Source organism: Otolemur garnettii, unplaced genomic scaffold (genome assembly GCF_000181295.1).
Source record: "Otolemur garnettii isolate 467f Iridium unplaced genomic scaffold, OtoGar3 scaffold00151, whole genome shotgun sequence".
Classification (NCBI taxonomy): domain Eukaryota; kingdom Metazoa; phylum Chordata; class Mammalia; order Primates; family Galagidae; genus Otolemur; species Otolemur garnettii.
Genome location: NW_003852546.1, coordinates 2,462,209 through 2,478,443, shown reverse-complemented (window position 1 = coordinate 2,478,443; position 16,235 = coordinate 2,462,209). Strand labels below are relative to the sequence as shown.

Here is a 16,235-nt window from a genome sequence, read left to right as displayed (position 1 = left end):
GAAAAATTATAGTCAAGTAGCAAACATTTCTCATTTTAGTCAGATGAGGCGACTTGAGTCAATAGGGTATTTAGGCAGAAAGAAAAAGATAATGTGTAATGATTGCATTTATGGAGAAAGCATAAGTCCTGCACATGGCCAGAGTCAGCTGCAATTTTAACTCAGCCATCAGGGATATCTGTCTCCCTGTCCAGAAGAAGCCAATAAGGGGATCTGTGTCTAAGGCAAAAGGGAGGAGGGTTAGTCAGGAAGAAGTCCCCTGGGCACTCAAGTCAAACTGCCAAAGGTTATAGCTATTTACTGGCTGAGCAACCCTTGGCAAGTTACCCATCTGTAAATCGGAGATAATGTGAGTTTGTTGTGAGAATCAAATGAGATCACACGTTAACATCTTGGCACAATGCATGACACATAGTAAGTGCTCAATAAATGTGAGCTGCAATAGACATGTTAGGTATGAGGCAAACCTTAGCTCCAAGGGACAGTTAAAGGGAGTATTTGTTTGTAAGTAAGAACCAGAACATAACTATAACATTCAGTAGTCCAATGAGTCAAAGATTAACTAGGCATACTCAGCTGTGACTATATTCTTATTACTAAATTAATTTGTTGCACTCATATTCTCAAGGATCTAGGACCATAGCTTTGATTTTTTTTTTTTTTGCTATAACAAAGAGTTCATTCTTTCGCATCAATAAAAAATATTTTTTATTTATTACTTTTTATGTCAATTTAATATGAGGGTACAAATTTTTAGGTTATATTGTTTTCACTTCCAAGGTAAGGCAAATTTGAATCTTGCCTGGGCCCGATTAAAGAAAAAAAAAAGAGGCCTTAATTCTGATTTTTGAAAGTTTACATTCTGCTTCTCATCATTTGCACGTTTGAGTAGCTTTGTTTACACGATCCTCAGGTGCCAAGCTTTCTGCAAAGCTTCAAACCATTGTACCTGCCTCAGTCTGGCCTGCCTACTTTAGGCAGACCGTTCACTCAGCCTGCAGAACCCATCTGGGACTTCCTTCCAACCTTCACCAGTCATCCATCAGGTGCCAAAACATTAGGCATCACTGCCCTTCCAAGAGTCAAGTCCCATTCTAAGATAGGGCTCTTGCTCACTAATCTCAGTAAGAATACCTAGAGTTTGCAGGCACTTGTTCTCTATGCATACTTTTAGGGCAGATATCATCAATCTGTATTCTGATGCACTCCTACTATCTACTAGATGCTAGCTGTGTTATCAGAGCCTTTCATATTCATTATAGTTCAACCCAATGCATCCTAATCATTGTCCCCATAGTAAAAAGCAGCAAGTTGGCAGAGGGTGATCAAACATGCCCCAGGTCATACATCTAGGAATTGGCAGGCCAAAAGAGTTCATCAACATAAATTACTCTCAAATTATTTGTGCCATACTGTTTTGACCCCCCCCCCAGACCAATGCCACAAAAAATGCCAAAGATGGATTAGATGGTTCACTTCTAGCATAGGGTAATAGTTCATTTCCTCATTTTGGTGCCCCTGATGGGAGGCAATAGCAAATTGAGTTCTAATTCCACTCTTTCCCAGTTATTCAACCTTAGGGAACTTTCAAAAACCCTCTAAGCCTCCATTATATCCTCTGTAAAATGAGGATCATAGCACTATTGACTCAGGCGGCTGCTTTTTGAGGGTTAAGTGAGATAATGACTAGGAAATCCTTGGCACATTGAGAACTTCCCTTAGAGCCATGGTGATACTATGGACTGGATGGCTCCTTGCTATGCACCAGACCTACTGGTACCAACTCAGGCCATCAAGACGTAAAGATTTAAATGTTCAAATTAGGTTCTGAACCATATCATAGTTTCATCACTCTGGGCTTTGCCCCTCTGCATATACTGGTGCCACTGAAGTGTTGAGTACACGCTCTTCCATCGCTGCCCTGCTACTGACGTTCAGCCTCACTCACTTAGGGGGCACCTCCACCCACTCATCCTGACCCTTTATTTCAGCACACAGAGAAGCAGACTGGGCCAGCAATAGAAAACCCAGTACTGAAATCCAACTGATATGCAGAAGGAAGGACACAATGAGCCAGCAGATGTTGGGCAGGCTTCATTCTGGCCATGTCTCAGGGAAGAGCAAAAGTCAATGGCACAACCATTTACTGCTGAATATTAGCCTGCTCCTCAGATGGATTTGTGTGGCCTTGGGACCTGTGAAGTCCCTGAATAAATGTGATCTAACTTCTAGAGAATTGATTTTACCTGCAGATTTGAGAGTAGAATGAAATCCGTGAAGTGCTCATCTGAAATTTCATTTTTATATTTAAACAAATGTGGTAAAGAATAGAATGCATAATTTTCATTAATGTAAAAATGCATGACTCTTAAAATATATATATTTATAGAGGGCCTATTTGGGCTGGGCTCCTAAACCACTAGATATTTTCATGCTCACTTTCCTATGCCTGTTAAGAAAAACCTCATGGAAAAGTTGTCAGCGTTTTTTTTCCCCCCCAATCGTATTCTTTAATGAAAATAAACCCATTTTCTGCAGACAAAGTCCTATACAAGACCTTAAAATCACACAAACTCATATCTTTGGAAGATGTAAGAATTATGCCTCTAAGGGTTCCTCTTAATCAAACGAAGTTTTTAAAAGGCATCCATCCTTAGATGGGTAGTTGAATGACCAATTTAAATATTTTGTGCAATTATATTTTCATGTAAAGTTGATAATGTTCAATTCTGTGTTACAGGATTGTATCAACAGTATCATTTCATCTGTCTTCCTCTTAGTAGTTGCTTCCTTTGCAATGCAAGAAAAGAACAGAAGGCATTTATTCTATGTTGGAGGGGTAAGTAAATGCTTTCATGATTCCATTTAAGAACAATATTCCAAGTCTCTGAAAAGGGAAACTGGCAGACCATCATTTTGTCATTAAGAAAACAAAGTTCCTACTGCCACCCCTTTTCCTTCTGCACTGACTTCTTCAGATGATATCAAGTTGCACACATTCTAAGCTCATGAAAATCTGAACTCTAATATGCATTTTCCAAATAGTTATGAAAACAAGAGTCTGCTGAACCCCTCTGGAGAACTGTCCATATTATTTTTGAAATGTTAAGCAAGGTAGTTTTGTCTATAAATAGGATTTTACTGTTCTGGACTAGAGAATCCTATTTTAAAGACCTGTGTCAGGCATGGTAGCTCATGCCTGTAATCCTAGCACTTTTGGAGGCCAAGGCAGGAGGATTGCTTGAAGCAACATCCCATCTATACAAAAAATAATAAAACTAGCCAGGCATAATGGCATGTGCTTGTAGTCCCAGTTACTTGGGGAGACTGAGGCAGGAGGGAAGCTTGAGCCCACAATCATATCACTGCACTCCAGCCTGGGTGACAGAGCAAGACCCTGTCTCTCACCCTACAAAAGACAGATGAAAAGAGGGACTGCAGGGGCGTGGGGAAATGCATTGTCAAAAGAGAGTAACCCAGCCTATTCAAGAAGGAAGAAAGAAACCTACCACCTGTGAGGTGGTAGAAATCCTACCACATTTTGATTTAATCTTTACATTTCTCATTGTTATAGATATAGGAAGTCAGGTTAAATACTTTGCTCTGGGTCCCAAAGCTGGGACAAAATGGGATTCAAACCCTCATCATATGGAAGAACACAAGAAATGACAGATCAAATGCTTGGAAGACAGGGGAGGTGGGGAGGTAGGACGTTGGTTCAAGAAAAACAAAGGGGACAAAAATTAATCCAGAAAAACAAAAGAGTTTAAGTTCTTTGAATTCATTCCATAATCAATATTTACTGATACTGATTTGTTAATACTATTGGATTGTGCCAGGCCTGAGCTAAGTGCTAAGGATAGAGTCTCTTGCCTGTAGAGAAGCTGGGGCAAGACTAACCCAGGAAAAGTTAAGGAAACGGCCAGGAATCAAATGACCATAAAGAGAAATATCCAAGGCTGGAAAGAGTCCCAGAGCACCAGGGAATGTTGGGTGCCAAGGACCCAGGTCAGCAACTCAGCAACCCAGCCTCCTACTGCTAGAGGTTCCCACCCCTAGATCTCTGCCAACTCTTATCCAGATAGCACCAGCCCCCACACCCCCAAGTTGTCTCCCTGCCTCCAGCCTGCTTTGCCTTCCATTCTCCCAATAGCCACCACAAGCTGGTCTTCTGAGTCTCACCCTTGACTTCTTCAAGTGAGAGAGTCCCTGATCCTGCACTGCCCCATCCTCAATTCTGCTGCCTCATCTGTGGTCCCAGAGGTATTGACCACACCAGATTTTTGGGAGACCCCAGTCCGGGACCTAAAGTTCTTCTCCCATTTGGTCCCATGGGGAACTCCTTCCTGACCTTTTAAACATAGCCCTAGAGTCCTTTCCACTGAGAGGCCTCCTCAGGACCACACCCCTACCTAGAGCCTTCTAAAGCCAGTGCACTTTCCAGGACCTTTCCTGGTGCCTCAGAGGCAAAGCCACTACTGGCAACAAAACACACTATTTCCAAAATCTCTTTCTCTGAGAGGCAGTGTGGGCCAGCAGCAGACAGCTGGGCAGACATCAAGAGAGTAGAGGAGAGTCAGAGGAAACAGGAGGCTGCCGGCAGCTCTCACCTTGGGTAGGGATGGGTTCCAGAGGTTGCTGCTGAGCTGCAAAATAACCCCACCTTTCCTTCCCGCATATGGTCTTGTGTCTGACAGTCCCTGTGTCTCACAGCGGCAATCGTGTGTGGCATCGATGCATGTGTGGTCACCCAGATGATGAGGAATAACATGAAAAGATTCCTGGGAGTCAAAACCAAACGCTGAGAGCTCCCCCAACCAGGCGCCCAGCTGATGCCCGCGCTGCAACCAGCCCCCTGCACTCTCTCGGCTACCCGTTTCTGTGTCAAAGCACGCCCTCCACGCCCACCCTGAGATCACGTGCTGTCACCCATTCCAGCCTACATGTGACCATAAAATCAGGGCTGCTAAGTCGGGAACACTTCTGCTTCCTCGCGTTGCCTTGTGTAAACGTCGCTTTATATTTTCCCGTGCACGGCCTTGTGCCTGCAGACCTCGGATCGCAGTGCCCAGAGGAGGAGGTGGTGAGGGCGGCGACCCTGGGTTCCAGCAAACCCTGCCTGAAGGCAGGAGCAGCGGCTACAGACCTGAGGCCCCTCGTGAGGCTTCGCTAGGACCCGGAGGGGAGACCCACACATAGGTGGGACCTGGTGGGGGCTCCGCAGAGAGGGTGGGAGATTCTGGCCCCACCGTGGGTAGATGAGCCCGCGAGGCAGGCGGGCACGCGGAGAAGGCGCGGGCGTTTGCTTGGCTGATCCCGGCGGTTAGCTGGGCGCGGCCTCCGAGCAGTCCGGTGGACACCGGGCTCTCTGGAGGGCCGGCCCTGTCCAGAGACAGCAGGACAGGCTAGGCCTGCCGTGAGAAGCCAAGGACTCCAACCAAACCATGGCGCCTAAAGCCAAAGGTGGTGACAAGGGTAAAAAAGGCAAAGGTGGGGCTAAGGCGCCAAAGGGAAAGGGCAAGGGGCCAAAAAAGGAAAAGAAACCGGCAAAGGCAAAGGCAAAGGCTCCACCACCAGCACCGGGGCCCAAACCTGAAGAGCCCAAACCTGAAGAGCCCAAACCTGAGGAGCCCAAACCTGAGGAGGCCAAGCCTGAGGAGGCCGAGCCTGCGGAGGCCAAGCCTGAGGAGGCCGAGCCTGCGGAGGCCAAGCCTGCGGAGGCCAAGCCTGCAGAGGCCAAGCCTGCAGAGGCCAAGCCTGCGGAGGCCAAGAAGGTAGAGCCCCAGGAACCCGGAAAGGAAACGTTAGAGCAGCCCAAGGACCGAGTGGGCACAAGGACGGGATGTCGCCGCTATTGGTGGGAATTCAAGGACAGCAATAAAGAGTTCTGGGGCATGGGGCACGCCGAGGTCAAGATTCTGAGTTTGGTAAGCTGGAATGGTATCCCTGGGTGAGGGTCCAAAACCAAGGGTGGGGGAGAGGAGGAGCAGGCTCCAGGAGTCCTCCGAGAGGCTCCGGAGTCTGTGAGAGCATTTTGCTGCTGGCTCAGGTGTTATGTCTCCCTGTAGGGCTGCCTCATAGGGACGGCAATGCTGTTCTACTTTCTTCCAGTGCACCCAGTCTTGCTTCTCGTCAACAAAATGGAGATAGCCATCTTCACCTCATTCATCATCCTCTACACCTTTGCCATCAATAGATACATCCCTTTCATCCTGTGGCCCATTTCTGTAAGTGAGGGGTGGTAGGGAATGTCTTCAGCCTCTGTGCTGTCCACTTCAGTGTCTTGGCACCTGGAAAGTGACTGAACAGAGAGAAACATGCCTTGCCCAGGTCCTGGGCAGCCCAGGCAGGGGCAGCAGGGCAGCAGAGGGGTAGGAAGCCAGAAAATTCTCCATAAAATCCTGCCTGTGTGTTGGGATGAAAGTAGGGAACTCTCATCTACCTGATGATCAAACAAAGAGGACCTGAGTTATTCTTCTTAGAGGGAGGGAAAAGAAGGTACAGCAATCAATTGTTCCCCCAACCCCTGTGCCAGCTCCCACCCAATTGGGCACATCACACCAGAAGGTTCCTCATTCCCAGAATTCAAAGAAGAAATAATCAGTCTCCCAAAACTCAAAGACAAAATGAGCTGGGTTTTTAAAAAATTACTTCTAAAGCAGCCTTAGGTCTCCAGTGATTATCCCTATAAAGGATGTTTAGTTTAGAAGAATGTTCAGCCCAAAGCAGTTGTCCAGTGGAGTAAGACAGAGCGAGGCAAGCTACTGGACCACTCCCAGCCCCCTGTTTCCTCATCCATAACATGAGGACAGCAATAATCCCTTGTGGGGTTAACATTTAATCTTGAGGACTCAAGGACTTGAATCCCTACTCATCATCATCTGTGTGTTAACAACGCATACCCACCTAGCCCTCAGCCAGGCAATGAACACTCCAGGGCCCAGAACCCCAGGTCCTCTTGTTCATCACACATTTACAGCCTGCCTCCAAACCCTCTGCTCACTATTCCAGCACTTACACCTGAGGAATTTGGCTCAGAATGGCCAACTAACTTGCCCCACCCAGCTAGTAAGTGGCAGAAAAACAACTCAAACCCAACTTTGTCGGTACATTCTGTTCTGCCTTCCTTATTGGGGTCCAGGAATCCATAGATCTCAGTGGGGTAGGCAATAACTTCCAGTACAAGGAGAAAGGAGAAGAGGGTCAAAAGAGTCTAAGGACTCTTAGAAAGGAGACAAGTAGAGGACAAATTAAAAGGATAGGTAGAGGACAAGTTCCTAGTCAAGGAGCCTAGGATGATACTTGTAGTTCCAGCAAGATGAAAAACCAATGAACCATGAAAATCTTCCTGCTATCCTTACCTAAGGGAAATATAACTAGTATTGCTTTAAGTGAATGGCTGAGATGGCAAAAAGAAAGGGAAACACACAGGTGTCAGAAATGGGGACTAGGTGGTGATCACACAAGCTGCAAAGTGTGGGTAGGAATGGCCCATGAGGTATTGTCCCAGGAACCTCAGTATGGGTTTTCAGGCACTTTCAAGTCAGTAGATGAGGCATCAATCCCAAGCAAGGAGGAGATTTCGAACTGAGAACCCTACATAAAGCTGGCATCCTGGAAAGACTGCTCCCTTAGGGAAAAGATAGACAGAAAAGACATACACTTGTCCCCAACAGAATAGAACAAGAAATCATGTTCATTTCTGTCTGAACTTTGAGAGGGACTATGGGGGGAGCCTTCCTCAAGAAATAAAAACCTGAGACTTGACTTTGTGCAGTTTTCAAGTTTGCATTTTGGCTACCTATAGTCTAGAAACCTCCACGCCTGGGAATTAGCATAAAAATTGATCCCCATCTGATAATATTCTGAAGATATCCTTGGGATTCCTAAAGGAAACAAGTATAAAATCACAATTTAGGAATGAAGAGATTCTTATGTGGGTAGGTGGATGGAAACCTTGTCAAAAACAGACTAACAATTCAAAACTGCAAAATGCTTCTTTTTAAAAAAAAAAAAAAAGAAATCTCCATGACTAAGAATCAAGAATTAGTAAACATACAAATGGGAGGAGTAAAATCCTGAGAATATGAGGTAATAGAAGAGCTATCTGAAAATAATAATAAATATATTTTAAATGATTACAAACATAAGTAAAATCTCTAAGAAAAGAAGATACTGTGAGGATGAGGACAGAAGTGACAATTGTTTCGAAAGTACGAAATACAATGTCTAGAATAGAAAATATAGTTATTGAAATAACAATATCAATAGATGAGTGCAAAAGTAGATCAGGAACAGGAGAGAATTTATGAACTGAAAGGTGTGGAGAAATTACCAAGAACACAGCACTAAAAGAGAAAATAAGAAAGAGAGAGGTTGAGATATAGAATAAGAAGTAAGATGCACTGGGGCTGGTGGGTTTGAACCTAGCCAGGGCCTGCAAAATAAAACAAAAAATAAAAATAGCCAGGCATTGTAGCAGGCACCTGTAGTCCTAGCTACTTGGGGAAGCTGGGGCAAGAGAATCACTTAAGCCCAAGAGTTGGAGGTTGCTGTGAGCTATGACATCATGGCACTCTACCAAGGGGATGACAAAGTGAGTGTCTCAATTTAAAAAAAGGAAAAATGAATAAGGAGTAAGAACATCCATCAAGAGTTGTCAAGAAGCCAGGCACTTTGGTGCATTCCTGTGGTGCCACTACTCCAGAGGTTGAGGCAGGAGGATCAGTTGAGTCCAGAAGATCAAAGCCGTAATGTGCTATGACTGCAACTGTGAATAACCACTACACTCCAGCCTGGACAACACAAATAGACCCCATAAACTTTTTTTTTTTTTTTTTAGAGACAGAGTCTCACTTTATCCCCCTCAGTAGAATGTGTCACAGCTCACAGCAACTTCCAACTCCTGGCCTTAGGTGATTCTCTTGCCTCAGCCTCCTGAGTAGCTGGGACTACAGGCACCCACCCCAACGCCCGGCTTTTTTTTTGTTGCAGTTTGGCCAGGGCCGGGTTCCAACCCACCATCCTCAGTATATGGGGTCAGCACCCCATCCACTGAGCCATAGGCACCGCCTCCCCCATAACTTTTTTTTTTTTAAGTTGTCAAGAGAATGGAGGAGAGGAAATATTCAAAGTAACAATGACTAAGAACCTTCTAGATTTAATGAGAGTGATGCCACTGAAAATGGCACTGAACGGAAGTGCAAAATTTTGTCCCTCCACTATAGCAGTGAGTAAACTGGCAAAACCTATCAGAACCAACTTTTTCAGAACTTTGGAATCTAATCAAAAACTTAGAACAACCAGTGGAATGCTTAGTAGGGAAAAAGGGGCTGAATCTTGGTAAGAGCATTATCCATTTTAACTTACCTGCCTGACATTCCTTGCTCCCCAGCTTAGCAATGGCCATGAACACAGCAGCCCACATTCCTGGTGAAGCCTGCTAGTGGCAGAGAGAACAATACAGATTTTGTTGTCAAAGAATTTTGCTTGTGTGTTTGTTTTGATTTGTCTGGATGGCTGCCTGAGAGATTGGCCCAGGGACTTGCCTTTGTTTCACCTGCCTTAAAACCTCAGATGAAACAGCCTCCTAGGCAGCATTTGTTAAAATCATTTAAAGGCAATGTACTAGGCTCAGCCACTTGGGGCAAAGAAAAACAGATGAGGCAAGAAGCAGTAAACAGACCAGAAATCTGGGAAAGGAGATACATAGATGAATAAGAACTTTGAAAAGTTTCTACATATATTAGGGAATCTAGGAGGCCACACACCTCCTAGACTGGACACATGCTCAGAAAAGACCTGAGAAGACACTAAACTTTTGGGTGTGTGTGTGTAGAGACAGAGTCTCACTGTGTCACCCTTGGAAGAGTGCGGTGGTATCACAGCTTGCAGCAACCTCAAACTCTTGGGGTTAAGTGATTCTCTTGCCTCAGCCTCCCAAGTATCTGGGAATACAGGTGCCTGCCACAATGCCTGGCTATTTTTGTTGTTGTTGTTGTCCTTGTTGTTTAGAAGGCCAAGGCCAGGTTCGAATCCTCAAGCCCCAGTTTATGTGGCCGGCACCCTAACCACTGAGCTATGGGTGCTGAGCCAAGACTCTAAGCTTTTAGCAAAAACTACAAGTTGCAAATAGCCTGGCTAAGTGTTGAAGGAGTTCCCCATCACAATACTAATCTGTAAAGACCAGGAGAGTATTTTTTGGTTTGTTTCTAGACATTTAAGGGACTCTATCAAATCACTAGCTAATTATTAAGCTAATAAAAGAAAAAGAATACAGTGTCACATAAAAAGTTTAGGAGCCAGTCATATTGGTATGCACCTATATTCCCAGTTACTCAGAAGACTGAAGCAAGAAGATCACTTCAGTCCAGGAGTTCAAGTTCAGCCTAGGCTATGTAGCAAGACCCCATCCAAAAAAATTAATAAATTTTTAAAGTTAAGGTTTAGAAAAGTCACTAAATGTCCAAATAACTACAATATAACACACAATAAACAGAGATAACAAATTCTGTGAAGGAGAGAAAATCTGATTCCCAGATTAGCCACTTTATAATATTCAAAATGTTCAGTTTTCAATAAAGAATTACAAAGTATGCAAAGAAATGAGAAAATGTGGTTCATATACTGGTAGATAAAAAGAAATTAATAAGAAACTGTCTTCTAGGAAGCCCAGATGTTAGGGTCACTACACAACATTTAAGTCAGCTATTTTAAAAAGGCTTAAAAAACTACAGGAAACCATGAGAACAATTCAGAAACAGAGAAAGCTTATAAGGGATGGAAAATGTAAGAGGAACCTATTAACTAAAAGAAAGCTGGCATAGCTTTAATAACATATTAAACCAATTTTATATATTTAAAAATATATATAAAGAGGATCACTACATATAGCCATATAGCTATTCTGAACTCATATGCACTTAACAATATAGCCCTAAAATACAAAAGGTGAAGATATACTTAATTATAAGGAAGAATTGACAAATAGCAACCATAGTTGGAGATTTTAACATGCCTTCCACAGCAATTGTTAGCTTAATCCACTGACATACAAAACATATAGAAGTGTATACCCAATAATAGCATGTTATATATTCTATTTAAGTACACTTGGAACAATCATAATATTATCCTCACATAAGACTACAAAGCCAGTAGAAACAAGAAGAAAGTGATAATATATAAACTACATTGTCTAATTCACTGAAATACAATTAGAAATCAACAACTAAAATGTAACTAAAACCCCATGTTTTTCTCCAAATGTGAGTATTTAGTTATATGCAATACTTGCAAATACTACCTCTAGAATGCAGCTAAACAATTTAAATTCAATTCCATATACTTAAAAAAAAAAAGACTGAAAATTAACTATTCAAGTGTTTATATGAAGAAGATGTGGAAAGAAAACAAAATAATAGAATTAAGAACTAAATGCCACTTTCTCCAGAAGCCCTCGGTTGGGAGAGTGTTGGTTGCTCCACTGCAATTGGCATACTCTGCTTGGTGGGGAATAAGGCCAGGTGGCTCCTGCTCCAGTCCAGTGTTGCCATGGCCATGGTTACCAAGTTGCTGTAGCAGCAGGAGGAGGATCGAAAAAAGAGATGGGGTCTTGCTTTGTTGCCCAGGTTCATCTTGAACTCCTGGGCTTCACCCTGCCTCAGCCTCCTACAGCGTTGGGATTACATGAATAAGCAATTTTGTCCTGTCTGACACATCTCTCCTAGAAGAGGGACATGGAAAATCGTCTAGCTGGTTCATACCTCAAGGACAAACCATAAAAAGGGAAGAAAGTGTTTCAGTATGAGAGAAAGAATGATGTGGCCAAACTTCTGTTTAGAAATTGGGTCCTTAGCATGGCTCTTTCCCCATTTACATTGGCAGTCATGTGGTCTGGAGAGAAGAGTATAATTTTCCCAAAATAGCTGTTTATGTCAACCTGTGGCACATAGTTTCTGCCTGAAAAGTTCAATTTCTCAAAGGCATACTTGTAAGCATTCTAGGCAGGATAAATGGCAACGAGTACAAATACAGAGGGCTCCAATTTTAGGGCTTTCATTTGATCCTTAAAAAAAAGGACTACAAAGCTGAGTTATGAGTTGACGGATACTAGGTAACTGGTGAGTGATTAAACGACCAGAAATTTTTATTTAAAAAGGAAGAAGGTCTTGTTATGTTGATCAGGCTAACCTCCGGTGGTCCTCCCACCTCAGCCTCTGGAGTAGCTGGGATTACAGGTGCATGCCACCACTACCTTTTTAAAAGAACATCCTAATCCTGGCTCAGCGCCCATAGCTGTAGGGCACTGGCCACATACACCAAGGCTGGTGGGTTTGAGCCCAGCCTGGGCCTGCTAAACAACAATGACAACTACAGGAAGAAAAAAAAAATAGCAGGGCATTGTGGCAGGTGCCTGTAATCCTAGCTACTTGGGAGGCTGAAGCAAGAGAATCGCTTAAGCCCAAAAGTTTAAGGTTGCTATGAGCTGTCACACCATGGCACTCTACCAAGGGTAACATAGTGACACTCTATCTCAAAAAAAAAAAAAATCATAAGCCTATCTATCTCCTCAAATACCCAACCTTGAACAGCCCCATTTAATCAAGCTCTATATTTCAACATTCTAAGAATCTCCTTTAAAAAAATTCTCTGGAAGTAGGATTAGAGTAGTATAGAAACCCACACTTACACTGCTACTTGGGTTTTTCATAAACAAGTTTTTAACTTAAAAACATTTTGTGGGGTTAAAGAATTTTTTCCAGTTTTAACAAGTAGTATTCACTCTCCCAAGTGCTCATCTGAATGATTTGGGACATTTATTTGCTGTACCTAAAAATCAAAACAAAAGAAATGTGCAACCACATGAAGCAGGCAGCCATCCCTCCCTCTCTCCATGCTGCCATTTCTGTCTCAATATTGTGAATCATCTTTCTTGGTGATGAAAGTAAATTCTCAAACCTAAAAAAAAAAAAAAAAAAAAGAAGAAGAAGAAGTAAGTGCCAAGGATAAGAGCTAAAATTAATGAAACAGGAAACAGAAATCCATAGGGGAGATTAATAAAACAAAAAATCTGGTTCTTTGAAAATTCCAGTAAAATAGACCAAGTTCAGTAAAAAAGAAAAGGAGGAACAAAGAAAAATAGTACAAAGATCAAAAAGAGGTTATAAGAATAACAAGGTAAAATAGCTTTTTATGTCAATTGATTAGAAAGTTTGAATATAATTAATTTCCCAGAAAAAATAAAAATAGGTCTTAAAAAGTAGGTTATGATAGAATTCACCCATGTTTTCATCTGGCATTTTTATTGTTTCTTTTCATTTCTTTCTTTCTTTCTTTTTTTTTAGACAGTGTCTCACTGTGTCTCCCAGGCTCCAGTACAGGGGTGCAATCATAGCTCAAGGCAAGTTGAAACTCCTGGGCTCAAGCAATCCTCCTGCTTCACTCAGCCTCCCAAGTAGGTAGGAGTTCAGTTGCCCACCACACTTGCTAATTTTTGTTTTTTATGTTACTCAGGCTGGTCTTGAACTCCTGGCCTCAAGCAATTCTCCCACTCTGGCCTCCCAAAGTGCTGGGATTACAGGTGTGAGCCACTGCACTCAGCCTGTTTCATTTTTTACATTTAAATTATTTGATTCAAGCTGGTCGTGATGGCTCATGCCTCTAATCCTAACACTCTGGGAGGCCAAAGTGGATGGGTTTCTTGAGCTCAAGAGTTTGAAACCAGCCTGAACAAAAGCAAGACCCCATCTTTTAAAATGGCCAGGTGTTGTGGCAGGCACCTATCATCCCAGCTACCTGGGAGGGTAATATAAGAGGATCGCTTAAGTCCAAAGAGTTTGAGGTTGCTGTGAGCTACCATGCCATGAACTCTACCATGGGCAACTGAGATCTGTCTCAATCAATCAACCAAACAATAATTTGATTCATTTGAGTGATCTGGGGATATGCTGTGAACCATAGCACCAGTTTTATAACCTAATGGCTATCTAGTTGTTTTACCACATCACCTGCTTTATTCTTTTATTAAATAATGCATCTTTTTCCCCACCAATTTGAATGTCATTTTTGTTAAATGCTAAAAATCCCATATGTAGGATTCGTTTCTAGACCTTATATGCAGTTCTGTTGATGTCTCTCTTTTTTTCTTTCTAGTATTTTTCTTTATAGTATGTTGTACTGTCTGGTAGGACTTTTATCTTAAAACTAGGCATTACAAGGAAAGTAAACAATAGCCATAAATCTTATTTGAAGATAGCCATAAAAATTTTCAACAAAATATTAGCAAATTGAACCAAGCAATATATCATGATAAAGCAGCATCTATGTCAGGAATGCAGAGATGGTTTTGCCTTCAAGATATATATTCATTATTGCATATGTCATATCTATACTATACATATTAAATATATATCTCACCATATTTTGTTTAAAGGAAAAAATCATATTATTATATCCTAAGCTGCAGAAAACTAATAACACCTAATATCAATTTTTAGAAAACTCTTAGCAAACTAACAATAAAGAGAACTTCCCTATCTTAATAATAGGTATGTGCCCAAACATACAACTATCATTGCATTTTAGGGTGAAAAACTTTAAAAGCATACACAGTTGGTGGGATTGTAAACTAACACAGCTTCTTTAGAAAGAAGTATGGAGAATCCTCAAATAACTCAAAATAGACCTTCCATTAGATCTCTCAATCCCATTACAAGGCATCTACCCAGAAGAAAAAAAAATCATTTTATTATAAGGACGTTTGTACTAGATTGTTTATTGCAGTTCAGTTTACAATCACCAAGATGTGGAAACAATCTAAGTGCCCATGAACCAATGAATGGTTATGTGTGGTGAATCTGTGGAATATGTACACTATGGAATACTATTCAGCCATAAAAAGATGGAGACTTTACATCTTGTATATTAACCTGGATGGAGTTAAAACACATTCTTCTTAGTAAAAATTCACAAGAATAGAAAAGCTGGTTACGGCATCGGCCACATATACCAGGGCTGGTGAGTTCGAACCTGGCCCTGGCCTGCCAAACAACAATAACAACTACAACAAAAAAATAGCCAAGCATGGTGCCTTAGTCCCAGCTACTTGGAAGGCTGAGGCAAGAGAATCACTTAAGCACAAGAGTTTGAGGTTGCTGTGAGCTGTGACAGCATGGCACTCTACCAAGGGTGACATAGTGAGTCTCTCAAAAACAAAAAAATTGAAACCAAATGAAAACTAAACAGAAATACACCACATTTCCAGATGTGAAGAATTACTAACATGAAGATGGCAATTCTGAATCTATAAATTAAATGATATTTCAATCTTATGGGTTTTTCATGGAATTTCACAAGGTGATTCTAAAACTCTCCTGGAAGAGGTGATGAGTCCAGTTTGTCACCAAGTCCTCTCACAAGACTTTCAGAATCAAGCAGTTTTTGGCCAAGAAACAAAAACAAAATCATTCCATTCTCCAGTGGATTCGAACAAAAACTGGTAATAAAATCAGCAACAACTTGAAGAGGAGACACTGGAGAACGAAGCTGGGCCTATAAGGAATTGCACACAAGATGGCTCGTACTTATGCTGTATCACGGTCACGATCATCTTACCGTACCAAGCTGAAATTGTCATCAGTTAGACATTTGGCCACATTTCTTTGGGACAATGACTTTTCTCTTTGTTTATATGCTCTTCACTAATAAGCTGGTGTAGTAATAAATATGTGAGCTCTTTTGTTGGAAAAAAAAATATATATATATATATAATTCTTATGGAAGAATAAGAAGAATTAAAAGGATGGTTTTAAATCCATCCAGAGATACCAGATTTACCATAAAACTTTGGTACTAGCTCAGGGCCTGAATAAAAGACTAATGAAATTGTTAGACAATGAATATTTGTGCCCCCCACAATTCATATGCTGAGGCCCCAACGTCCAGTATGGCTCTACTTGGAAATGGAGCCAGGAACTGAGAGCAGGAACTAATTAAGATTAAATGAGATCATAAAGTTGTGGCTGTGACACAATACTTAGTGTTCTTATAAAAAGAGACACCAGGGCAGCACCTGTGGCTCAGTGAGTAGGGCACCAGCCCCATATACCAAGGGTGATAGGTTCAAACCCAGCCCCAGACAAACTGCAACAAAAAATAGCCAGGCATTGTGGCGGGTGCCTGTAGTCCCAGCTACTTGGGATGCTAAGGCAAGAGAATCGGCTAAGCCCAAGAGC

The 16,235-nt window shown here is 42.1% G+C and overlaps 2 protein-coding genes across 2 annotated transcripts in view; both read left to right on the top strand.

Annotated features, from left to right (window-relative positions):
* LOC100966516 (CKLF-like MARVEL transmembrane domain-containing protein 1) overlaps positions 1 to 4,805 on the top strand; it is a 13,454-nt gene extending 8,649 nt beyond the window's left edge. Inside the window, exons 3-4 of the mRNA XM_003799449.1 lie at positions 2,741 to 2,839; positions 4,698 to 4,805. Coding sequence (XP_003799497.1) covers positions 2,741 to 2,839; positions 4,698 to 4,805 — 207 coding nt within the window. The remainder of the gene's footprint in view (positions 1 to 2,740; positions 2,840 to 4,697) is intronic.
* A 639-nt stretch (positions 4,806 to 5,444) lies between these two features.
* The window catches only part of CMTM2 (CKLF like MARVEL transmembrane domain containing 2), a 13,461-nt gene continuing 2,670 nt past the window's right edge, over positions 5,445 to 16,235 (top strand). The window contains exons 1-3 of the mRNA XM_023518923.1: positions 5,445 to 5,490; positions 5,599 to 5,927; positions 6,069 to 6,227. Of these exons, the coding sequence (XP_023374691.1) occupies positions 5,445 to 5,490; positions 5,599 to 5,927; positions 6,069 to 6,227 (534 nt within the window). The remainder of the gene's footprint in view (positions 5,491 to 5,598; positions 5,928 to 6,068; positions 6,228 to 16,235) is intronic.